The sequence below is a fragment of the Eretmochelys imbricata genome, chromosome 3 (genome assembly GCF_965152235.1).
Source record: "Eretmochelys imbricata isolate rEreImb1 chromosome 3, rEreImb1.hap1, whole genome shotgun sequence".
In the NCBI taxonomy this organism is placed as follows: Eukaryota; Metazoa; Chordata; order Testudines; family Cheloniidae; genus Eretmochelys; species Eretmochelys imbricata.
In genome coordinates, this window is record NC_135574.1 from 113,333,114 (window position 1) to 113,352,246 (window position 19,133).

The 19,133-nt window shown below is 45.5% G+C and overlaps 1 protein-coding gene across 1 annotated transcript; it reads right to left on the reverse strand.

Moving 5' to 3' along the window:
- Window positions 1-218: 218 nt before the first annotated feature.
- On the reverse strand, window positions 219-16,818 carry ZC3H12D (zinc finger CCCH-type containing 12D). Its single transcript, XM_077813186.1, has 6 exons — window positions 16,679-16,818; window positions 13,472-13,913; window positions 8,215-8,354; window positions 6,746-6,980; window positions 4,120-4,226; window positions 219-3,396 (listed from the first exon to the last, which is right to left on the reverse strand). The coding sequence occupies exons 2-6, from the start codon at window positions 13,771-13,773 to the stop codon at window positions 2,339-2,341; spliced, it is 1,842 nt and encodes a 613-aa protein (XP_077669312.1). The 5' UTR covers window positions 13,774-13,913; window positions 16,679-16,818; the 3' UTR covers window positions 219-2,338.
- Window positions 16,819-19,133: the final 2,315 nt, after the last annotated feature.

Here is a 19,133-nt window from a genome sequence, read left to right on the forward strand (position 1 = left end):
GAGAGAATGCAGGGCCGGACCATATTACTCTTGAAGAAAATACCCCAAAAAGAAGCAATGGATAAGAGATCCTCTACCGATCCTACAGAGATTAGATGTAGACAGGTACTTGCAGGACAGTGTGGCAGGAGTGAGAGACTGTGTGTGTGTATTAAATTGAACAGCTCAGATATACAAATATTTTTTCTAAAGCAGAATGTCATCCATATAATGAAGAACATTTAATATGTGTTACAATGTGACATACTTAGAGTTTGGAAAAATTCCAAAAAGGGTCAAATTTAAGATTCCATGTTTTGTAACCTAGATAATTAAATGGCACAGGCTTGCAGCTTTACAGCTTACCAAAATCAAACATGTCCCAAAGGAACACAGTTTAAACGTTTGCGTCCATAAATCAACTGTACAACTGGGACCATAGTGGGTAACTAAAGGTCAGTTTAACTCAGTTAAGTTTTTGTTTTTTCATATAAGAAAAACAGCTTCTCTTCTCATTATCACCATCCTTGTGTTTTGTCCAGAAAAAAATTCAGAGGAGTTCAGGGTTTAAGTCAAAGATAAACCCACTAAATGGAGTTGAACTGCTCTTAAGTGCTGAATATGGATCATCATCAGCTTCAGCTGTCTCTGCCATGGTCTGTAGGAACCCTGCTAATATTTCTTAACTAACAAAACAGATTTTTAAAAGAAACCTACTTTTTATCTTGTGAAGTATAAAATGGGTCCAATCCTGCTCCCACAAAGCTGATGGGAGTTGTTAACCATTCAGCGAGGACAGGATTGGGCCTAGTGGCTGTAATTATAAAGGCAGACATGCAATGACGAAAAGCCAACGTTCTCTTATAGCTGGGATATCAGACTAATGTGGGAAAAGGCCACATTAAAAATGTAATGTTGGTGTGTGACCAATGTCTATGAAGCAATATACTAGATCTTGTAGGCAGAGCTCCTACAATGGGAAGTTTGTACAAAGCTCAGAGAGAGTGTACGAGCCTTTTGATGGAACTACACTTTTTAGGCCAAAATTTTAAAACATGACTAGTGATTTGGTGTGTCTGTCTTTGGGTGCCCAACTCATGTTTGGCATGGTGAAACTGTCTCCTTTTCCAGAGCGCACAGGATAGACTATTGCATCCTGAGGCCACCCCTTTTTGGGAAGGGCTCAAATCTTGCAGTAATATATTCCTTAATTGGGCTGAACTTTCATTAGCTTCAATGGATAGGATAGTCTGTGAGTAAAAACTGCAGGATTTATCCTCTGCTGAAGTTCTGACTTTTCCAAATAGTTGCACTAAGCACACAGAAATGAGGACACTGCAGGAAGCCTGCATGCATTTCTGCAATGGGAACAGAACCTCAGTCTTCCCATTCAACCTTTGTCATTTCAACAGAGTAACCAAAAGACAATGAAAGCAGCTCTGTGTGAGACCGGGAGAAGTTTGGCCCTCATGGGAGGAAGCCCATGCTAGTGGGAGATATGCTCTGTGGCTTTCTGTGGATTGTCATCGCTTTATTTTATTTTTTTTAAAGAAAATCTGAGTTCTGAGGGGAATCCTTTAAAAATGCAAATCTCTTCAAAGGACGATTGTCCCACATTGCTCTCATGAGCAGGGGCGAGGGATAGCTCAGTGGTTTGAGCATTGGCCTGCTAAACCACAGGCTGACCACAGGCTGAAACCCACTGCAATAGCATCTTTGATTAAAGGCTCTTAAAGTGCTTGTAAAACATACACTAAGCCTTGCAGCAACTGCTCTGTAAGGTGGGGCAATGTTGTTAGCGAGTAAAGAATAGGCAAGTTAAAGGCCCCGATTGTGACTGACCCTTCTTTGGATGGGTGGAAGGTTTTCAAAGAGTACATGTTCCTTGTGTGTCTCTATATAGGTCAGTCACAATTGCAGCACCTGTATGCTGGTGACCCCAGTGCCTGCTCCACTTCCAGGGATGGCTGGCATCTCTCAGAAGATGGGAAGGGAGAAGGGGCAACAGCCCCACAACAGGAAGTAGAGTGGGCCATCCACATGAGGGGGATCCTAAGGGTGGCGCAGTCTCCCTGCCCTCTTGTAGGGAACTCAGTGAGGATTGTGCCTCAAGGAAGGAATCACTCTCCAAGGCACAGTCCCTCCCCAGGATCCCTCCACGGGTGGTGCAGCTCCGTACCATTGCCTGCTGGGCCCGTGGCTGCCTGCCACCATTTGAGTCTAATTGCCTTGCCCAAGGCGACACAGTGAGTCACTGGCAGAGCTGGAAACAACCTTGGACCCCTGGCCCCAGCTGGCAAAGTCTCTTGGTTTTTGGTTTTCTTTTGGGGGCACTGATGTTAGGAGGGTCTCCACCACTTCATAAGTGCTTGTGTCTTTGAATTAGTAAAATTAAACTAGCCATATCCTTGAGATCAGGGTACAAGAACATAACTCGATCCACTACATCGTATGGGAAGACAGAGCAGAGCACACTGCGGATGTGTGCTCGCTCTCCAGCAAGTGGCTCTGGAGCATGATTCGGGAGATACTCGCTGTGAGAAGTGGGTGAGTAGCTGAAGGAGCCGGGCTCCTTGCGGGGATCTAACAAAAATGGCTGAATGGGAGGCTGATTCTGCAAATGCCTTTGGTATTGTCCATCTTCACGTTTGCTGTAGGGAAATGGGCCATTAAGAGGAGACCTGACAGAGTGTGTGACTTGCTGTTGGGCCTGTAGGCCTTGTGTGGCCTGAGATCTGTCCACAGTGTATTGGATTCTCTGACTTTGTGCCGCTGACATTCGCACATTGCAGCGGTGCTCAGGCCTAGGGTGAGCTGGGTGCCTACAAAGATGAGAAGGCAGCTCGCACTGTTGTAAGCACATGCAGTCCAAACTATGGTTGTGATGAGTTACGTATAGATTGTGTCTAAGATGACAGCATTGATGGATACTGTCCATTGTATCTCCTCTCTTAGAGGGGTCTGCCAGCCTATTTGCACTATATAGCTTGTCCCTGAGGGATAACTCAGAGAGCTGCTTTTCCATGAGCCTTTGATCTCTCTCTAGGTCTTGGTGTAATACATTTTGTTGGGGTTCCAGCTTACGGAGCGGCCTGTCTCCCCAGGCTCTCGCTGAATGCTCGGTGTATCTCCTTTCCTGTTGCGTGGAATGGAACCAATCCGGTGCAAAGCTCTGAGTGGAGCTGCCGCCTCCTGTAGCACCACTGGATTCCTCCAGCCTTTCTATGCCGGCACCGTGGGATGCATTCCCTCCTTGGGTTGTAGTCGGGGCAGCCTTCAGCTTTTCTTCCTCTGTCTCCAAGCTTTGAGAGGAGGCCTTTGTTTTGGCTCGGAGCTCATCAGCCACTGACAGCTGAGCTTGGTGCAATCGTTCTGGGTGGAAAAATTTGCACTTGCTGCCATATGTGCATTTTTTGCCTGAAAGAAAACAAAACAATGAGCTGAGAGGTAGGAGTGGGACATTAAAGTATCAGACAAATATTAATTTATCTATTTTAGGTACTTAGAAGGGAACCCTTCCCCACAGTATTTGAGCACCTCACAGTCTTTAATGTATTTATCCTCAACACTGCTGTGAGGTAGGGGAAGTGCAATTTGCTATTACTAAGGATACCAGAGGTGCCAACTTGCCACTTTCGCCGGGGGTGCTCGATCCCTGCTCCACCCCCAGCCCCGCCCCCCACTCCACCCCTTTCCCACGACCCCACCCCCACCTCATTCCACCCCCTGCCCTGAGTGTGCTCTGCCCCCTCCTCCCCAGTGCCTGCTGCATGCTGCTGAACAGCTGATTGCGGCGGGCAGGAGGCACTGGGGGGAGGGAGAGAAGCTGATCAGTGGGGCTGCTGGTGGGTGCTGAGCACCCATTATATTTTTCCCTGGGGTGCTCCAGCCCCAGAGCACCCATGGAGTTAGCGCCTATGAAGAATACGATTTAGTCACAGAGGTCAGGGGAGTCACAGATGCTGTGACTTTACCGGACCTCCGTAATCTCGCTTCAACAACAGGGCCGGAGTGCGGGCTGGCGCCCTTGACCTGCAGCTTTGGCCGCAGCTGGAGCTGTGTGCCCCCCTCAGAGCTGTGGTAAGGAGCTCCAGAATTAAAACAGGCAGGCATCACTGTGTCAAGTTAAAGAAAACCTACCATAAGGACAGGGCTGCCATCTAGTAAAAGGAAACACTGGCTTTTTGCTGAGGAAATTGTGAAGAGTAGGTCCATGACGGCCTAGTGGGTCATCAGGAGGCATAAACCTGAAACCCAAAAAGAGCATTAGTCACTCAATAGACATCCCTTTGTGAAATACTGCATTTCACTTACATTCCACTCTGGGAGCTTTATTTTTTTTAATCATTTATTGTGCAGAGTTATGACAGAAAAGCCTTGTAACATTTACACAATCCCTATCAAAAGGAGGAAGGATGAACTAAAAATCCACACTCCTCCATCTTAGATCTCCGAGCTGCAGCCACACTCTCTCTGGGAGGGAAATAGTGCCCTTTAGCTGACCAGCCCTGCAGGTGCCGTACTGCGAGTTCACAGAGCTCCTCTCCTTGCCACAGGTTCTAGAGCAGGGGTTCTCAAACTGGGGGCCAGGACCCCTCAGGGGGTTGCGAGCTGTCAGCCTCCACCCCAAACCCTGCTTTGCCTCCAGCATTTATAATGGTGTAAAATATATTTTAGAAGTGTTTTTAATGTATAAGGGGGGTGGCACTCAGAGGCTTGCTGTGTGAAAGGGGTCACCAGTACAAAAGTCTGAGAACCCCGTTCTGGTATCCGTGCTGGAATCTCAAGCTGCGGAGAGAAAGGGTTGGCGTTATGTTGGCCAGGCAATGACTTTGAATTTTCAGGCCCTGTATGATGCTTTCGAAGCAACAGAAAATGACATGTTGGTATCTGCCCAGACTCCCTGCGTGCATCTATTTGCAGTGTTTGCAGCACAATGATCTGTGTTTGGCCCCCCCAACTCTACAATATATACATATTTTAAAAGAGTAGGAGTTGGCAGACTCAAATCCACCAGTGAAATCAGAGTGAAGGCTGATGTCTCATCACTCTGCCATTACTTCATCTTCCTATGCAACACACATGCACTGTATGTAAGAACACATGGATTTCTAAGACCTAGCACTAAGCCTTGGTTGAATACCAGACCTACCTATGAGCCTCTGCATGCAGTGATATTGTGTTATGTAAGTCTTCGAAGCATGGCGAGTTGGAGAACTGATTCCCCTGTCATCTGAATGTGATGTTTTAGGAAGAGCCATCACAGCATGAATGTCAATAACAGTTAGCACTTTTATAGTAATAAACCAATTAATCCTCACAATACCCCTGTGAGGGACTAGCTGGCTGATGAAACAGAGGAAGAGAAGCTAACTGACCAATTTAGGCCACAGAAGTTGTCAGAGTGGATTAGAAACTGAGCAGCTCCTCTCTCCTCATCCTCTGTTCAGAGCACTAGCCCACACATCTCTCAGCAAATGCTGATTGGCCGTAGCTCTTTCTGGTCTATCGGTGACCATGGTTATGTGAGATAGCAACAAAGCGTTGGTGGGGTTGGGGCATGTGAATGAGCGAGGACATTTAATTCCCTATCTCTGTGTGTAATGGAACCAGCAGCTGGCATCCTAAGTGTCTCTTAGAGATGAGCAGGTCTGTCCTAATGTGCTTGGCAAAAATAGCTAGACGTATTTTAAATTTTTTTTTTTTTTTTTGCAGTGAGGCTTGTGAAAATGTTGACAGCCTTATGAATGGGAAAGGAAGACAAGGGCAAGGAGAAATGTTATGTAAATGTTTGATACCCATTATTAACAAGGGAAGTAACCTGATTGTTAGAGAGACAACAGATCTGACCTTTGAGTCCCATTATGCTGATAAGTAAGGGCATGAAGAAACCAAACACCATTACATTAAATGCATTGCCAAGTATTTTAGTGCAGTTTTGGGTGGCTCAGAACGACCAGCAGTCTGATATATCAAAGGTAAAATCAGTTGAGCGTACCACATCTCGAGAGGCTTGGTGGCTACGCTATCAGTTTGAATGAAAACTTGCTCTCAGTGCACATTACCCAGCTAAATAAAGGCCTGGACCAGTTGACTGAGTAACAACCTTTTCAGGGGCAGAGAAAGACCTACGAAATGGGGAATGATCTGCACACCACCCAGATTCATATATCTATGATGAATGCAAAAAAATAGTGAGGGGATCAGTCGTGTGGGAGACCAGGATCTAATTGCAGATCCTGGCCTCTCTCTGCTGCAGCTAGAAGGATCCTGGCCTCTTGCTGCTGCAGCTACTGTCTGGGAGGAATTGAAAATGGAGGGGAAAGAATTACTCACAAAGGGAGGGGGAGGTTTAACTCACTCTTAACCCAGCAGGACTATTAGACATACTGCCAAGCAGCCAAATGCCTCCCTGCTGCCAGATATCAATTTCATTGTGTCTCTGTCCAAAATAAATGTTATAGTGGTGTGACAGGGAGACACAGGCCTATCTTCATCTCATATCTCTTATTCTCTGCACTAGTCGGGCTTTAGGAGCAACAAGGGTCCTATTTCAGTAAACTTGAAATAGACAAGTTCTTCAAGGAGTTACACAGGACCTTTGAGACCAGAGGTGGGGAAGAAAAAACTAAAGACAGGATGCCCTAGCAGACTCTCTTAAAAATACACCTGCTCCCTTTGACATCAATTAAAGTTGCACTTATGGGTTGAATTTGGTCCACAGCATTCAAGGATGTAAATAAAAGTAAAGACAATTGTCCCCTACTTGTCACTGACAAAGGAGTACATGAGTAGCCGCTTCTCTATGAACCACTTCCACTCAGGATTCTCACTCTGGAGGTCCCGGTAGTTGTCATTGGACACAATCACCCCATCTTTCTCATGGGCCACTTTAATTATATAGCGATCGTCGTAGCAGACCACCCGCCTGCCTTTCACCTTGCGGGATGGGGTGTATACGAGAATGGTTTGCTTTGCAAGCTCATCAAGAATGTGCTGATCTGAAAACAAAAACAAGAGGGAGGGAAATCGGTGATTAGCGTGTACCAAACATATGTTGGAGTCCTTTAAGAATCTAAAAGCATCTTAAAAATAATAAGGGTTTTTAGGTACCTAAATACAGACTCAGGACCCTAAGTGAGGGATGTGATTTTTTTTTCAGGGGCACTGAACTATTGGCATCAGCAGGAGCTGATGAGAACTCAACAAAGGTATAAATTAGGTGTTTAAATATGGACTCAGGAGCCTAGCCTTAGACATCTATTTTTTTGAAATCTGGGCTTAAAGGACGATTAAGCTGTGATCCTGAGCTACGCTGAGCACCTACAACTCCCCCCGACTGCAGTGGGAGCTAATGGTGCTCTCAAAATCATCCCCTCATATGTGAGAACCCACCATTAAGCAAGCCTCTTTAGGAGGTAGCCAATTTACATATCTGGGACTGCAGATACTGGATTACTGAATTACAAACAACAGAAAATGTCTGGGTGGTTCAAAATCAGTTCTGAACCGATAACAGGCTACATGGCTTATTGTCAGTCATTCCTGCTGTTGGCTCTGTAAACATTAGGGCTATGCACACAATTTCACCTGTAACAGCAATTTTATTTCTTTTCCCTCTTCCACGTGGGTCTGTCTTCTTATCTAGAAGCAGCAGCACGATCGTAAGCTCAGTGTTCTTGCTGATTCATTTTTGTACACTCATTTCTTCTCCGCTCTCTGCCCCTCTGTGCAGATATAGGCTTTGGCTAACATGTTTTATATATTTTACACAGTAAGTGCCTATATCGGTAATGACATAACCGAAAATGTTGTGGATTGGCTGTCGTTTGTGTGTTGCAACTAACTGCTGCTGGAGAAATGTCACCCTCAAGTAATACAGCTGACAGCTATACCATACATCATAATGCAGTTAAGCGCTACCAGAGATTCATTCTCCTTTAGCTCAACTGGCAGAGGTCTGTGCTTTTGAAGCAAAAGCTTCTGATGTCTGTCACACATGCTCCACAGACAGCAACAGCATATACACAGCAACGGATTCATCACTGAAACACCCTGAAATGTGTGCCTTGCTGTCTGCTTCCATTGTGCTGCTTTCTCTCCAGGAGAGAATTGCATCAGATTCCTCAAGTCCCCAATGCCTACCCTTTGCATGACATGATAGAGGTACAGTGTTGCTATAGAAAAGGTTAATTTGTAATATATTTCAGATTGTTCTTGGAACACCCTGTCTACCTGTAATGGGGCTATCAAATCGTGGTGCTTCCTTTCTCCACGATGGGACAAAGACCTTGATGTCTTTGTGGCCTCTCTCCTTGAACCAGTCCACTGCCAGCTGAATCCCCCGGCATGAGAACACTTCTTTGTTCCCATGGCTGCAACCAGAAAAGAGAGAGGGAAATAGGTTAAGATTCAGGAAGAGGTTCATGCAGCTCTTGGAAGCTGAATTAGTAATACAAGGTAATCACAACATCAGCCCCAGCACCTCTTAATGATAGCCATGGAAGCCACCTTTACATATTGAGCAGAGAGCCTCAGCTGCACAACTTCAAATATATCTTCCAAAGGAAGAAGTGACATTTTATTTGCACCACAACTGGGATGTTTTCAAGGACAAGTGCTCCTGCACACTAGACTTCAAGGGCAGATGTAATTGGGGAGATACTCTCCCTCTCCCTCACACCGACTACCTCAGCCTCCATGTAGAGATGGACCTGTGACATAAAGGTTGGATTCACTTTAGTCCATGTGGGGCTGCTCTGGACTCCCCTTCCGGTGTAGGCTGGTGTTTTGAACAGAAAGTGCTCATGGTGGGAGCTGAATCGCAAAGCAGCAATTTTCTCCTCAGAAATAAAACTTCTTAGGCCCTATTCTCTTGCTGTACTATGTTAAGATGATGGCCAGGGTGGCTGCAGGTCACTCTTCTCCAGCTGACTCTTTGAGAGGCAGGACTCAAACTGGGGCGTGGAGGACACATGACTGGAAATCCCCACCACCCTCCCAGCAGATTGCATGTGTAGGTGCTCCCTGCCAATGACTCCCCAGCAGGGGACAGGACCACCATGTGGGGATGGGAAAATAGGAGACCCTGTGCCCTAGACCACTTTAATCTAGCCCAAATCGTTGGATTTTGTCTGTCCAGGCCAGAGGCCAGGGGAAAACCTAGGAAGATCTGTTGTAGCAAACCCAGTTATGGAAATCGGCTAAAATTCAGCATCAGTCAGGATGGCCTAGGGAAATGATGTCTGAGAGAGCCTGTAAGAGACTATATCCTTGTTCGGTTTCTTCACCCTGCCCCATAAAGTTCTTGTTTGTCATTATGGCTTGTTTAAATTTGACTACATTGTACATTGAAGAAGGTTTAAATTTGACTAAACAGTACACTGAAGAAGGTAATTTCATTGCTCTTAACCATCTCTGCACAAGGAAATAAATGTACTGTTTTCATATATAGTAATCATCACACAGAGATTGAACCCTATGCTATGGTCCTGAAATGGAAAAACATATCCACACCCACGCTATCTACAGCAGCCTCACTTGTGTACTTTGAACTCTCTAGATCATATCTCCACAATCATACTAGTGCTTTCAACATTGCAGAATACACACACTAATTATGAGTCTGTTGTTATAGTTCTACATCTGCACCCATCTATAGTGACATGAAAGATAGGTTAGAAATGTTTATATAATTACTGTCACAGGTACAGAGTACATTTATCTTCCGAACTAACAAAGGCATGGAAAGTATCATTTTATGCTGAATCATAAGTGCGGTAGTGAAATGATTGATTATCCCAAAATGATAAAATGGAATTTTATGGAATGGAATTTAGGGGGAGCCACCCAGCTGCCTCTGAAGGAGCTGTGGTTACAGGCCTCCAATACCAGAAGCCTACTTCCCCATTCACTTACACCACTGTTATAGCCATGTACCGTCACTCTGGATTTACTCCAGTGCAGATGCAAAGAGAATCAGACCCCAGGAGTTTGTGTTTGGCATAGCGAGTATAGCAATAATACTTAGCCACCTTTGTAAAATGCTTGAGGTTCTGTGGATGAAAAGCTCTAAGGATTAGTACTGGATAAGCAGTGATGTTATTACAGTGAAACAAAATAAAATAGAGTCAGCGCTGAACTACCCAGAATGCCTTCCTCCACCTGGCAGCTTGAATATTGCTAGACATACCTGCGCATACTAAACTACATAACCACTTTTTCATTTTAATATGCTTGCAGCTGGTAAGATTCTGGCAGTTCCCTTTTCAAGTTGGGAAGGGATATGTTTGTTGTTTTAACAGCCCTGCCATCAGGAGCTCTGCTGTAGAGCTCCTCTCCCCAGGCAGTCTAGCTCATGGTTAATATAGTTTGTGACTCTGTTAGAGATGGGGATGCAAACTGTTTTTCAACCATCCTACTCAGGTTTGGGAGACAAGAGACAAAGACATGTTATTTCCCCCCACCATATATATAGAGATGGCTTGATACAGTACAGTGCCCTATCTACTACACCACATGATCTTTCTGTACCATGTACCAATGAAGTTTGTCACCAAGATGCTAGGATGCCAAAGCCCCTTTTCCAGCATCACTGGGAGTGTTTTAGCTAAAAGCACCTTCTAGAGCCATCCAGTGATCTAATTAATTTTCATAGATTCTAAGGCCAGAAAGGACCACTGAGATCATTTAGACCAGTGACTCTCAACCTTTCCAGACTACTGTACCCCTTTCAGGAGCCTGATTTGTCTTGTGTTATACCTCACTTAAAAACTACTTTTGGAAACCCATTTTGGGTATATGGCCTAAAAGCTCAAAATAGTAGCAACATTGCAACCAAAACCATCTACTGCACCTACAGCATAGCATCACTGGTTTTGAACATTTCCTGTCTGGTGATCTCTGAAGTAAAAGATTAGGCACACAGCAGACCAGGGAGAGCTCTGAATTATGGAGCTGCAGTCTAATTCCATCGCAGGATCCTGCAAAGAAAGATGGTCTTGTGGTTTTCAGGTGAGCCTATGCACACCTGTGTTGTAACCCAGCTGTGATAGTGACTCCTTGTATGACCTTCAGCAAACCACTTAACCACTCTGCAAATTTACTTAGCTACCTTTCAGAGAGCTAGTGGGGACTCAGTAGTTAGCACTTTTCACTTTGAGTCCATTATCAGTATTAAGTATTGTAACGTGGGCATTAATTTCAAGCAGTTTGTGAATTCACTAGAACCTTTGATGATGGCGATCCAGCCCCTAATTCGAGATTGTTTTGGCTTTATTTTTTACTATGCAGTACCTGTATCCAACAATAAAAACCAAGCTCCCTGTTGCTTTACTTTATTGTTTAGCCCAGAACATGTGCATAAACCCCCTGGGCTACAGTGATTCACTCGCAACTGGCCTAACACAAGGAATGAAGAATCAGCCGTTTAATCAACAACAAAGTCCCTTCTCCAAAGATCCTAAAACACTTCTCCAAAGCTCTTTGGGACATCATTTAAAACAGCATTTTCCTCCTCTTTAGTACTACTGTGGTGCCACATGTCGGTATCAAAGCCCTCTCACTGTCAAGTCACAACATCATCAGTGGAGTCCAAATTTTCCAGCAACTACACACTAAGCATTATGGGACACTGCCCTGCTCGGAGGCATACTCAAGTGACAGCTGCAGTGGAAGACAGCTGTACAAGGGGTGAAGGACAGGTTGTTGGCTTTCCCCCATTGCCCTTGAAAACCTTCAGGGATCTGTGAGGGCAGAGGTCCTGCATGGAGTCGGGGCTAAGTGGAGACTCAGCACCAATGAAGATCCTGCAGAAGGAGTACCTGGCAATGGTGGAGGTGGTTCAGGGGTCTGAAGGTTGAGAGTGGTTTGGGGCTGATCTCAGGGCCTGGTGAAGTAAGTGAGGAACCTGTGGCAGGTTCTAGGCTGAGTCGGAGGGAAAAATGAGAGGGTAGAAAATTCCAGTTTTGGGCAGGAGAGCCGAAGCTAAAGCAGGTGCTGCTCCCTCCCTACTTGCCTAGGGGATGGGTCTCCCATGCTCATACCCAGCCTTCTCTCTCCTGCCTCGGGGAGTTGGTTGCTCCCACCATTCTGCCTGGAAGATAAATCTTTGGCACTTCTCCCTCCATCCAGAGGAAGAAGTTACCAGGCAGGGTTCTCTTTCCTTCCCCAAGGGTCAATCTCTGGAGGGGTTTTCTCCGTTCTCATTCTTGCTTCCCAAGGATCAGGCTCCTTATATGGGGAACTCCCCCTCCCCCCTCCCAGGACTGAAGATGCTGAATGGGAAATCTTTTTTGTCTCTTCCCCCTCCCCCCCAACAATGCAAGAAAGGAGAGCATGCCAAGGAGTCTCCTAAGACAATGTCATCAAGTAGGGAAATGGGAGTTGGTTGGATAGGAATAATTGACAGTCAGTGTAGGTTTAGAAGGTGATTGCTGCTGGGCTTGATGGCCTTGGAGGTTAAGGTCACTGAAGTAAACGATGAAACATTTGGATGTTTATCCAGTACTAACTCTGAACACCTGGAGTTTCCATCGCCAGCTTTACAGGGGTGTATAATGCAATGTTGGTGCTAGTTGCATGTCTCCTGCGTGCTCAGCTGCGTTTTTGCCACAGTAACTGGAGTATGTATATTTTTAAAAATTCTACTTCTCATCCTAGAAGTGGAACACAAACTATTTACAGAGAGAAAGAAGATTTATTTCAGTATGAAAGTCACAACTGAGCTGATAAACACTTGGAAAATGTAATATAGTCCAATTCCTATAAATCATGAATCAAAACCAAAACACACAAGCCAGGGATGTTTTGGGGTTGTGCTTGTAAAACCAAAATGATGATGCTTGAGGTTTTGGCAAAACCAAAATCCACATTTCCCCATTTGAACTGCTTTCTGCTTCTCAGGTCAGTTAGACTCTTCACTCTCTTTCTTGAGTCATGGTCACCTGATTTACAATCCAGACAAAATGGCAAAAACAGTACAGGAACTAACCATGTGATCTACTGAACAAATACAAGATTCAATCAACTGAAATACTGTGCTGCTGCTTATCTGGACTTCTCCAAATGAATCTGATTTTTGAAAACCAAGTATAGTATTTACTTTATCTGGTCCTCCAGCTTGTCCTGCCAATGCCTCAGCATATTGAGTTAGATCTCCTGAATACTTGTGTGTAGCGATAGCATGACCTCACTTAGGAACTAAAGTGAAGGGAAGCCTTGTGAAACATATTGCTACAGACAGTAGAGGTTAGGAGTTAGTTTCAAAATGGTGATCAGAGGTGATCATTATTTTAAAAATCAGCTCATGATACTGAGGGAGAGCAGGTCCATGAAATAAGCTACAGCCCCATGAACAGAGATATGAGATATCCTCACCAAGCATCTTGTGTGCTTCACACACAAAGGAGAGCACAACTTCAGGCTGGATTCAAATGCAAAGTTACTGAGAAATGGAAATCCCTTGTAGGTATCAAAATGGAAAGGCACATACCTCATAGCAATGTTGCTGCCATCGATCACGATAGGTCTCAAGTGACTGGAAGAATCGCTTGCCTCTTCTTCTGGCTGCTTGGGCACTGCCAGCCTGCTACATGACCCCCGAGGGACAAGTTTTGGGAGAGGATGCTGGGCCTGCCTCTCCTGAACCGCAGGCCTGCTACCTACCCGAATCAACTCTTTTAGCACATCATCCTCCAGGGCCCCTTGGCCCAGATTCTCCAGCACTTTGCAGATGTCCTGCTTGCCATACCCCAGCTTGCAGAAAAACTCCATCTTGCCCAGGTGCGCTTCCATCTGCACAGCAGGTACTTCCTCTGGGTCTGGGCTGTTACCAGTCGGCAGGATGTGAACCTGCCAGGGCCAGTCTCAGCAGGCTTTTCTGTTCCCTTTACTTAATGCTTTTGTTCTCTCGGCTGCTTTTTTGCTGGCATCAGCTTTAGAGGTGGGGAAAAGATTTTAAATAATACAGTTAAATGTGGTAGCCAAGGAACTGCTCTCTCTCTCACACACGTTCAGTACAGTTACACCTGTACAAGAGGCCAGTCTTATTAGGTCCCTTCTGGCTTAAGAGAGTGCCCTAGCTTTTCCTCAGACACCATGGAGGTTCTTCTGCTCCACTCTTGTTAGAAAAGCACCCCTGTAGAGCATCCAGTTTTTGTCAGCTTCTTGGGGAGAGTGGTTGAAGACAGGCATTGCACTACTCTCATCTCACAGGAAATCACTTAGAATAAAACATAACTGGGGATTTTCAATTTGCTCAGTGTGGTTAATGAACCATAGATAACATCGTTCTGATTTCAATGGAGTGATCTCAGATGTCATAGCAACTCAACAAATATGGCAAACTTCATCTAGTGGCAAAGAGGGAGTGTATTATTTTCAGTATTACTCGGAACTTTGAAAACAGGTTAGCACTCATGAAAAATTCTGCTCTTGTGAAACTGTTCAGGTGAAATCACTCAGATGTTCCGCTGATGCCTGACTTAACCTGTTGTTTTTTTAGTACTAGCTTTTCTGTCAGGGAGGTTTTTTTTACTTGAACAAAAAGAGTTTACCCTTACAAAGGTGTAGGTGTAACACCTTGAGCCTAAACTTATTTGAGCAGTTTTAATTTCAGTTGGATTCATTGTTGAGGGGCTGTGGCGAGAGGAGCAGACTGAGTATGCCTGCCTGAGACTAAGCTAAGCTAACGTAACTTTCTCCAGCGTTTGCTAGGAATGTTGTACTGGGTCTTGCCCTGGCATTTTTCTGAAAGCCTACTGCCACTGCAGCTCCATGATGGAAGCACTAGTTTAGACTGGCATTTTAACCCAACCTCATCTCTGCAGGAGTGAAGGCTGACGTTTCCTTCCAGCGAAGCTGAGCTACTTTACAACAGGAGGCTCTCTTGGGGGCAAAAGTGGATGGTAGTTAACTTAGAGCTTCAATGAATCAGGGTTCACCTGTAATACCATCTTTGTCTCAGCACTGGGCTTTTCAGATTTTTCAAAAGCCAAGTTCCTTCCCTGATGAGTTTGCAGTTTAAAATATGGTCGTTGGCTAGCACAATGAACAATGTGCTAGTGGGCCGAGACCACTGGCTGTGAGGCCGATCAGTCCTGTGTCACTGAGTTCTTGTACGCCCCTGCTGTATGTATCCTACTGTTGTCTCTCATCTTAGACTCATATTGTAAACTGCTCCTGGCCGGAGCCAACTTTTTTGTTCTGTGTTTGTACAGCACCTAGCACAGTGGAGTCCCGGTCCATGCCTCGCGCTCCTAGGCACAATGATAATATAACTAATTATAGAAGAGTAGTACCCCTTGGGTACCTGCCCTCACATTGCTGCTGTCCTCACCAGCGGCTAGTCCCAGGTAGAGGCTCATGTGTTTGCTGCAGGCTTTGCATTAAGGAGCCAGGCTCCTTATCCCAGGCCATGGAGATTCGTGCTTTTGGATCCATGGGTCCTGGGCTCAATCCCCATGTCAGTCACTCCAGCCAGGGCATCACAACATGTGTTGTGACCTAAGTGGGGATTGGGGGTGCTGTGGCTCTCTGGAACGTGGTCTGAGCTTCGCTGGCCAGACCCCATCTGTAACCCACCCACGTCTGCACTGTGGCTCTGGGCTCCCCCTAGTGGTCCAGCCACAGACAGAGGGTTGGAGTCTGCTAGCTCCTGTGAGCTGTGCAACCTGGGTCTTTCTGCTCAGGCACCAGAGGAGAGGTTTAGGCTGTTTGATCCCAAGTTCCTGGTTTCAAGCCCCAGAGGATTACACTTTGGGCTGGGAAAGCAGAGCAAGCAAATTGCCTTATTGAATAGATTGTGTGTGTCTCCTCCCTCCCTGCTTTTAAATGAGTAGCAGAAACGGATGGGTCAAGGGGCACATTAATAGTGAAAATACATTTCCAAGGGAACTCCCACTGAATGTCCGCTCGGAACTGATCTGTAAGGCCACCGGCTTCTCCCTCACGCTCCCCTCCAGACTCACTTCTGCAACATCTCCACTAGCTGACTAACAATGTATGGGCTATGGGGCAACTGGGTATAGTCAATGGGTAGAGACTTGAAACAGACAATGAGCCCAACCCTCAACTTGTGTAAACAGGGTAGTTCCCCATGAGCTACCACAATTTACACCAGCCAAGGCTCTGTCCCACAGTCACTTCTCTTTGAAGCCCCTGATCTTACAGAGAGACCCTCACAGCTGGATATTTGTGCCAGAGGAGTGAATGGGGCTCTGTGTAGCTTGAAAGCTTGTCTCATGCCCAGAGGTTGGTCCAATAAAAGGTATTAACTCAGCCATAAATAAAAGGTTTTGGAGCCTGAGGTTGTTCATAGCTGGCATTAAGCGAGAGCAGCAGTCAGTCTCCTCTGACTTGCATGCTGCAGTGCCAGGAGTGCGTGGACAGCTTTATACCACTTTAGCGCTCCTCTCCATCCCCAACTTGTGCTGGCTGCTGCTGAAAAGGTAGCTGTACAGCTCTTGAAATGTATCAGCTACCACTAATTTGATTCTTACCTGTGGACATTGTCTCCACAGGAAATTTTAAGAACTAGTCTAAGAAGCTAAAAATACTGATCAAACAGCCTCACAGAATATTTGGTGGGAGGCTAAACCATTTGGTCATGCTGAAGGATTGTGTGGGTGAAAACTCAACTTTCTCCTCTACCACCCTCCTGCGTTGGCTGAAATGAATAAAAGTGAAGAGTTGTACTCACAGAGAGCTCTGTGACTTGTCCGATACTATGCTTTGAGTCACCGGCTGCCTTGTCCCACTGCTAATGCACCAGGCTGGCGTCTGAGCAATGCTGTTCCCCACAAGGAAGTCAGCCCTGTATTTAGAGGCTTGTTATAACTCTGATGTCAACTGAACGCAAACAAGTGCAGCAAGCAGGCGACACCCCTTGCATGTGATCATTTTACTTCCTCAGTTGGTTGGTTAATATAATTGAACTACAAGTCCTTAGACTTTCATTTGCTGTGCAAAAGAAGAGGAGGAAACTAAAGGTTTGAAACAACAGCTTATGAGTCACACATGGAGAACCCAACAGCATTCAGCTAGCAAGAAAGAGAAAAATAAGTTAATCTAAAGTCTCAAAGTGGATGTTTACCAGGTAGTGTGTTTTATCAGAATGACGGGGGTGGGGGCGGGAGAGGGAGAAAGTAAAGAATGAGTTGTCCACCACACTGTCTCCCAAATTCCCCATTTTGTTTCATTTCCTAATGACCCACATCCTGCAAGCCCTTAGCCAGGTGCGTCAGTGGTGGAGAGGAGCTGCTCAGCAGGCCTATGATATATTTATAAATTCACTTGGCCATCACAGATAAGCCCAGAGCTCTTTACTGAAGGATTCCTGAACTCAAACATTCATGTAGACAGACACACTACTCTCTCCAGAGCTATGGTGGGAGATGCCTTCCCACTATAAACATGGAGTTCTTTCATCTCACACCGAATGCTGCCATAAGCAAACCACTGTGCTGACACTTCACTGGCAGGGAGGGACCTAGCCTATGGGAAATATCTGCAGGGATGGTTAGTAGCTATGGGGGGGTCCCAACAATTAAGATGGATTGAATCTCTGGAGCACTGAAGTTGCTGCAGCTGGTTCCTGTGGGAGCACGGGCCCAGGCCACAGGCTGCTGCAGAAGGAGGGGGTGAAACAAGAAGGAAGCCTGCTATGTCATTGTCACACAATAAGGTCTCAACACTAGCCTGCATTTTATGGCCAGTGTGGATATTTATTTTATTTATAAAACTTCAACTTTAACTGACTGAGGCCCACCGCGTTGTACACACATATGGCCCTAAGCTGTTAGCCTGCATGCTCCCTTCTCAGGGCCCTCCAATTTGTTCAGTACATGCAGGTGTTATACAGCTAGTCTTAAATGAGCTTGTGGGGCTTTCGCCTCTATGTATGTACAGCACCTAGGACAACGGGGCCCAAGCCTTTTGGCACAGCCATAATATAAAGTCAGCAATTGCCTTGCCCTTACTGTAAAACCCAGGAAACTCATTCCAGTACATGGTGACTGGAGCTGTTTTTTATTTTTTTAGAAGACTGATGAAAACTCTTACTGTGAAGTAGTAATAGCGAAACAGTGCCTGGGGTGGGTTGTTTCTGACTATACATAGCTGCGGCTGCAGCACATTCAGTGTCTTATAGCCCACAGCACAACAGAGGAAAGGGATTTCCCCCCCTGTTTTTACAATTCTAAATTTTCAAAACACCAGCTATTGCCCCATGACAAGCTCACCAGTGAGAAGTGTAACTAATTAAAAAACAGACTGTGCCATTAGTTATCACTGGTGATGGCATCGGGCTGTTTTCTCATTCAGTGTAACAGTACAGCAAAGACTGTGTGATATTAGCTGCCTGGCTTGCTAGTGGCTGTCCCGGCCCCAGTACCGCCGAAGTAACAATGAACCTTAGTTCATTTACCTAAAGAATTGCATTGCTTTGATCAAAATGTCTTTGCGAGTACCTTCTCGTAGAGACAAGGGACAAGGACTAGTAGACGTTCCCCTCTTGAGGCCGATTGTTTTTGGATTTGGGAATTTCCTGCATTGTGAAACAGCCCATATCTTCCCCCAGAAGACTGTTTTACCATCCTGAACCTAAAGTAGCTCGTGTTTGACACTGCTATGAGGTAGCGGACAGATTTTTGTGTGACTTCAATTGTACCTATGGTCTTAGAGGACCGTGTACATTCTTGGTGTAGATTCCTCAAGGGAAATGCAGGACCCACTGAAGTCCATGGTAAAATTACCATCAACTCGTATAGGGATGGAATTTCACCCTTGGACTTGAATTAAAATGTCTTGGCTCTACCTTCTCATTTGTAAGTGTATTACTGAGGCAGGGTGTTCAATCATAAGTACATACAATTTGCGCTATTGTCTGAGACTGTGGGTTCTGAGCAAAGAGATTCTAAATGGCAGGATCGAACATTAGGGCCTGACCCCAAAGCCCACTGAAGTCCATAGGAGTATCTCTGGGCTTTGAATAAGACTGAGTGCTCTGTGTCAGTTTATAGCAAATCTAAAACACTTCTGAAAGCAAGACACCTTGATTCAGGCCACCTGCTGATGACAGGAAGTGACTGTGGAACTTCCACTGGCACTATTATCACTCGGTAAAATTGTTTGGTTTCTTAAATTGCAAAATGACA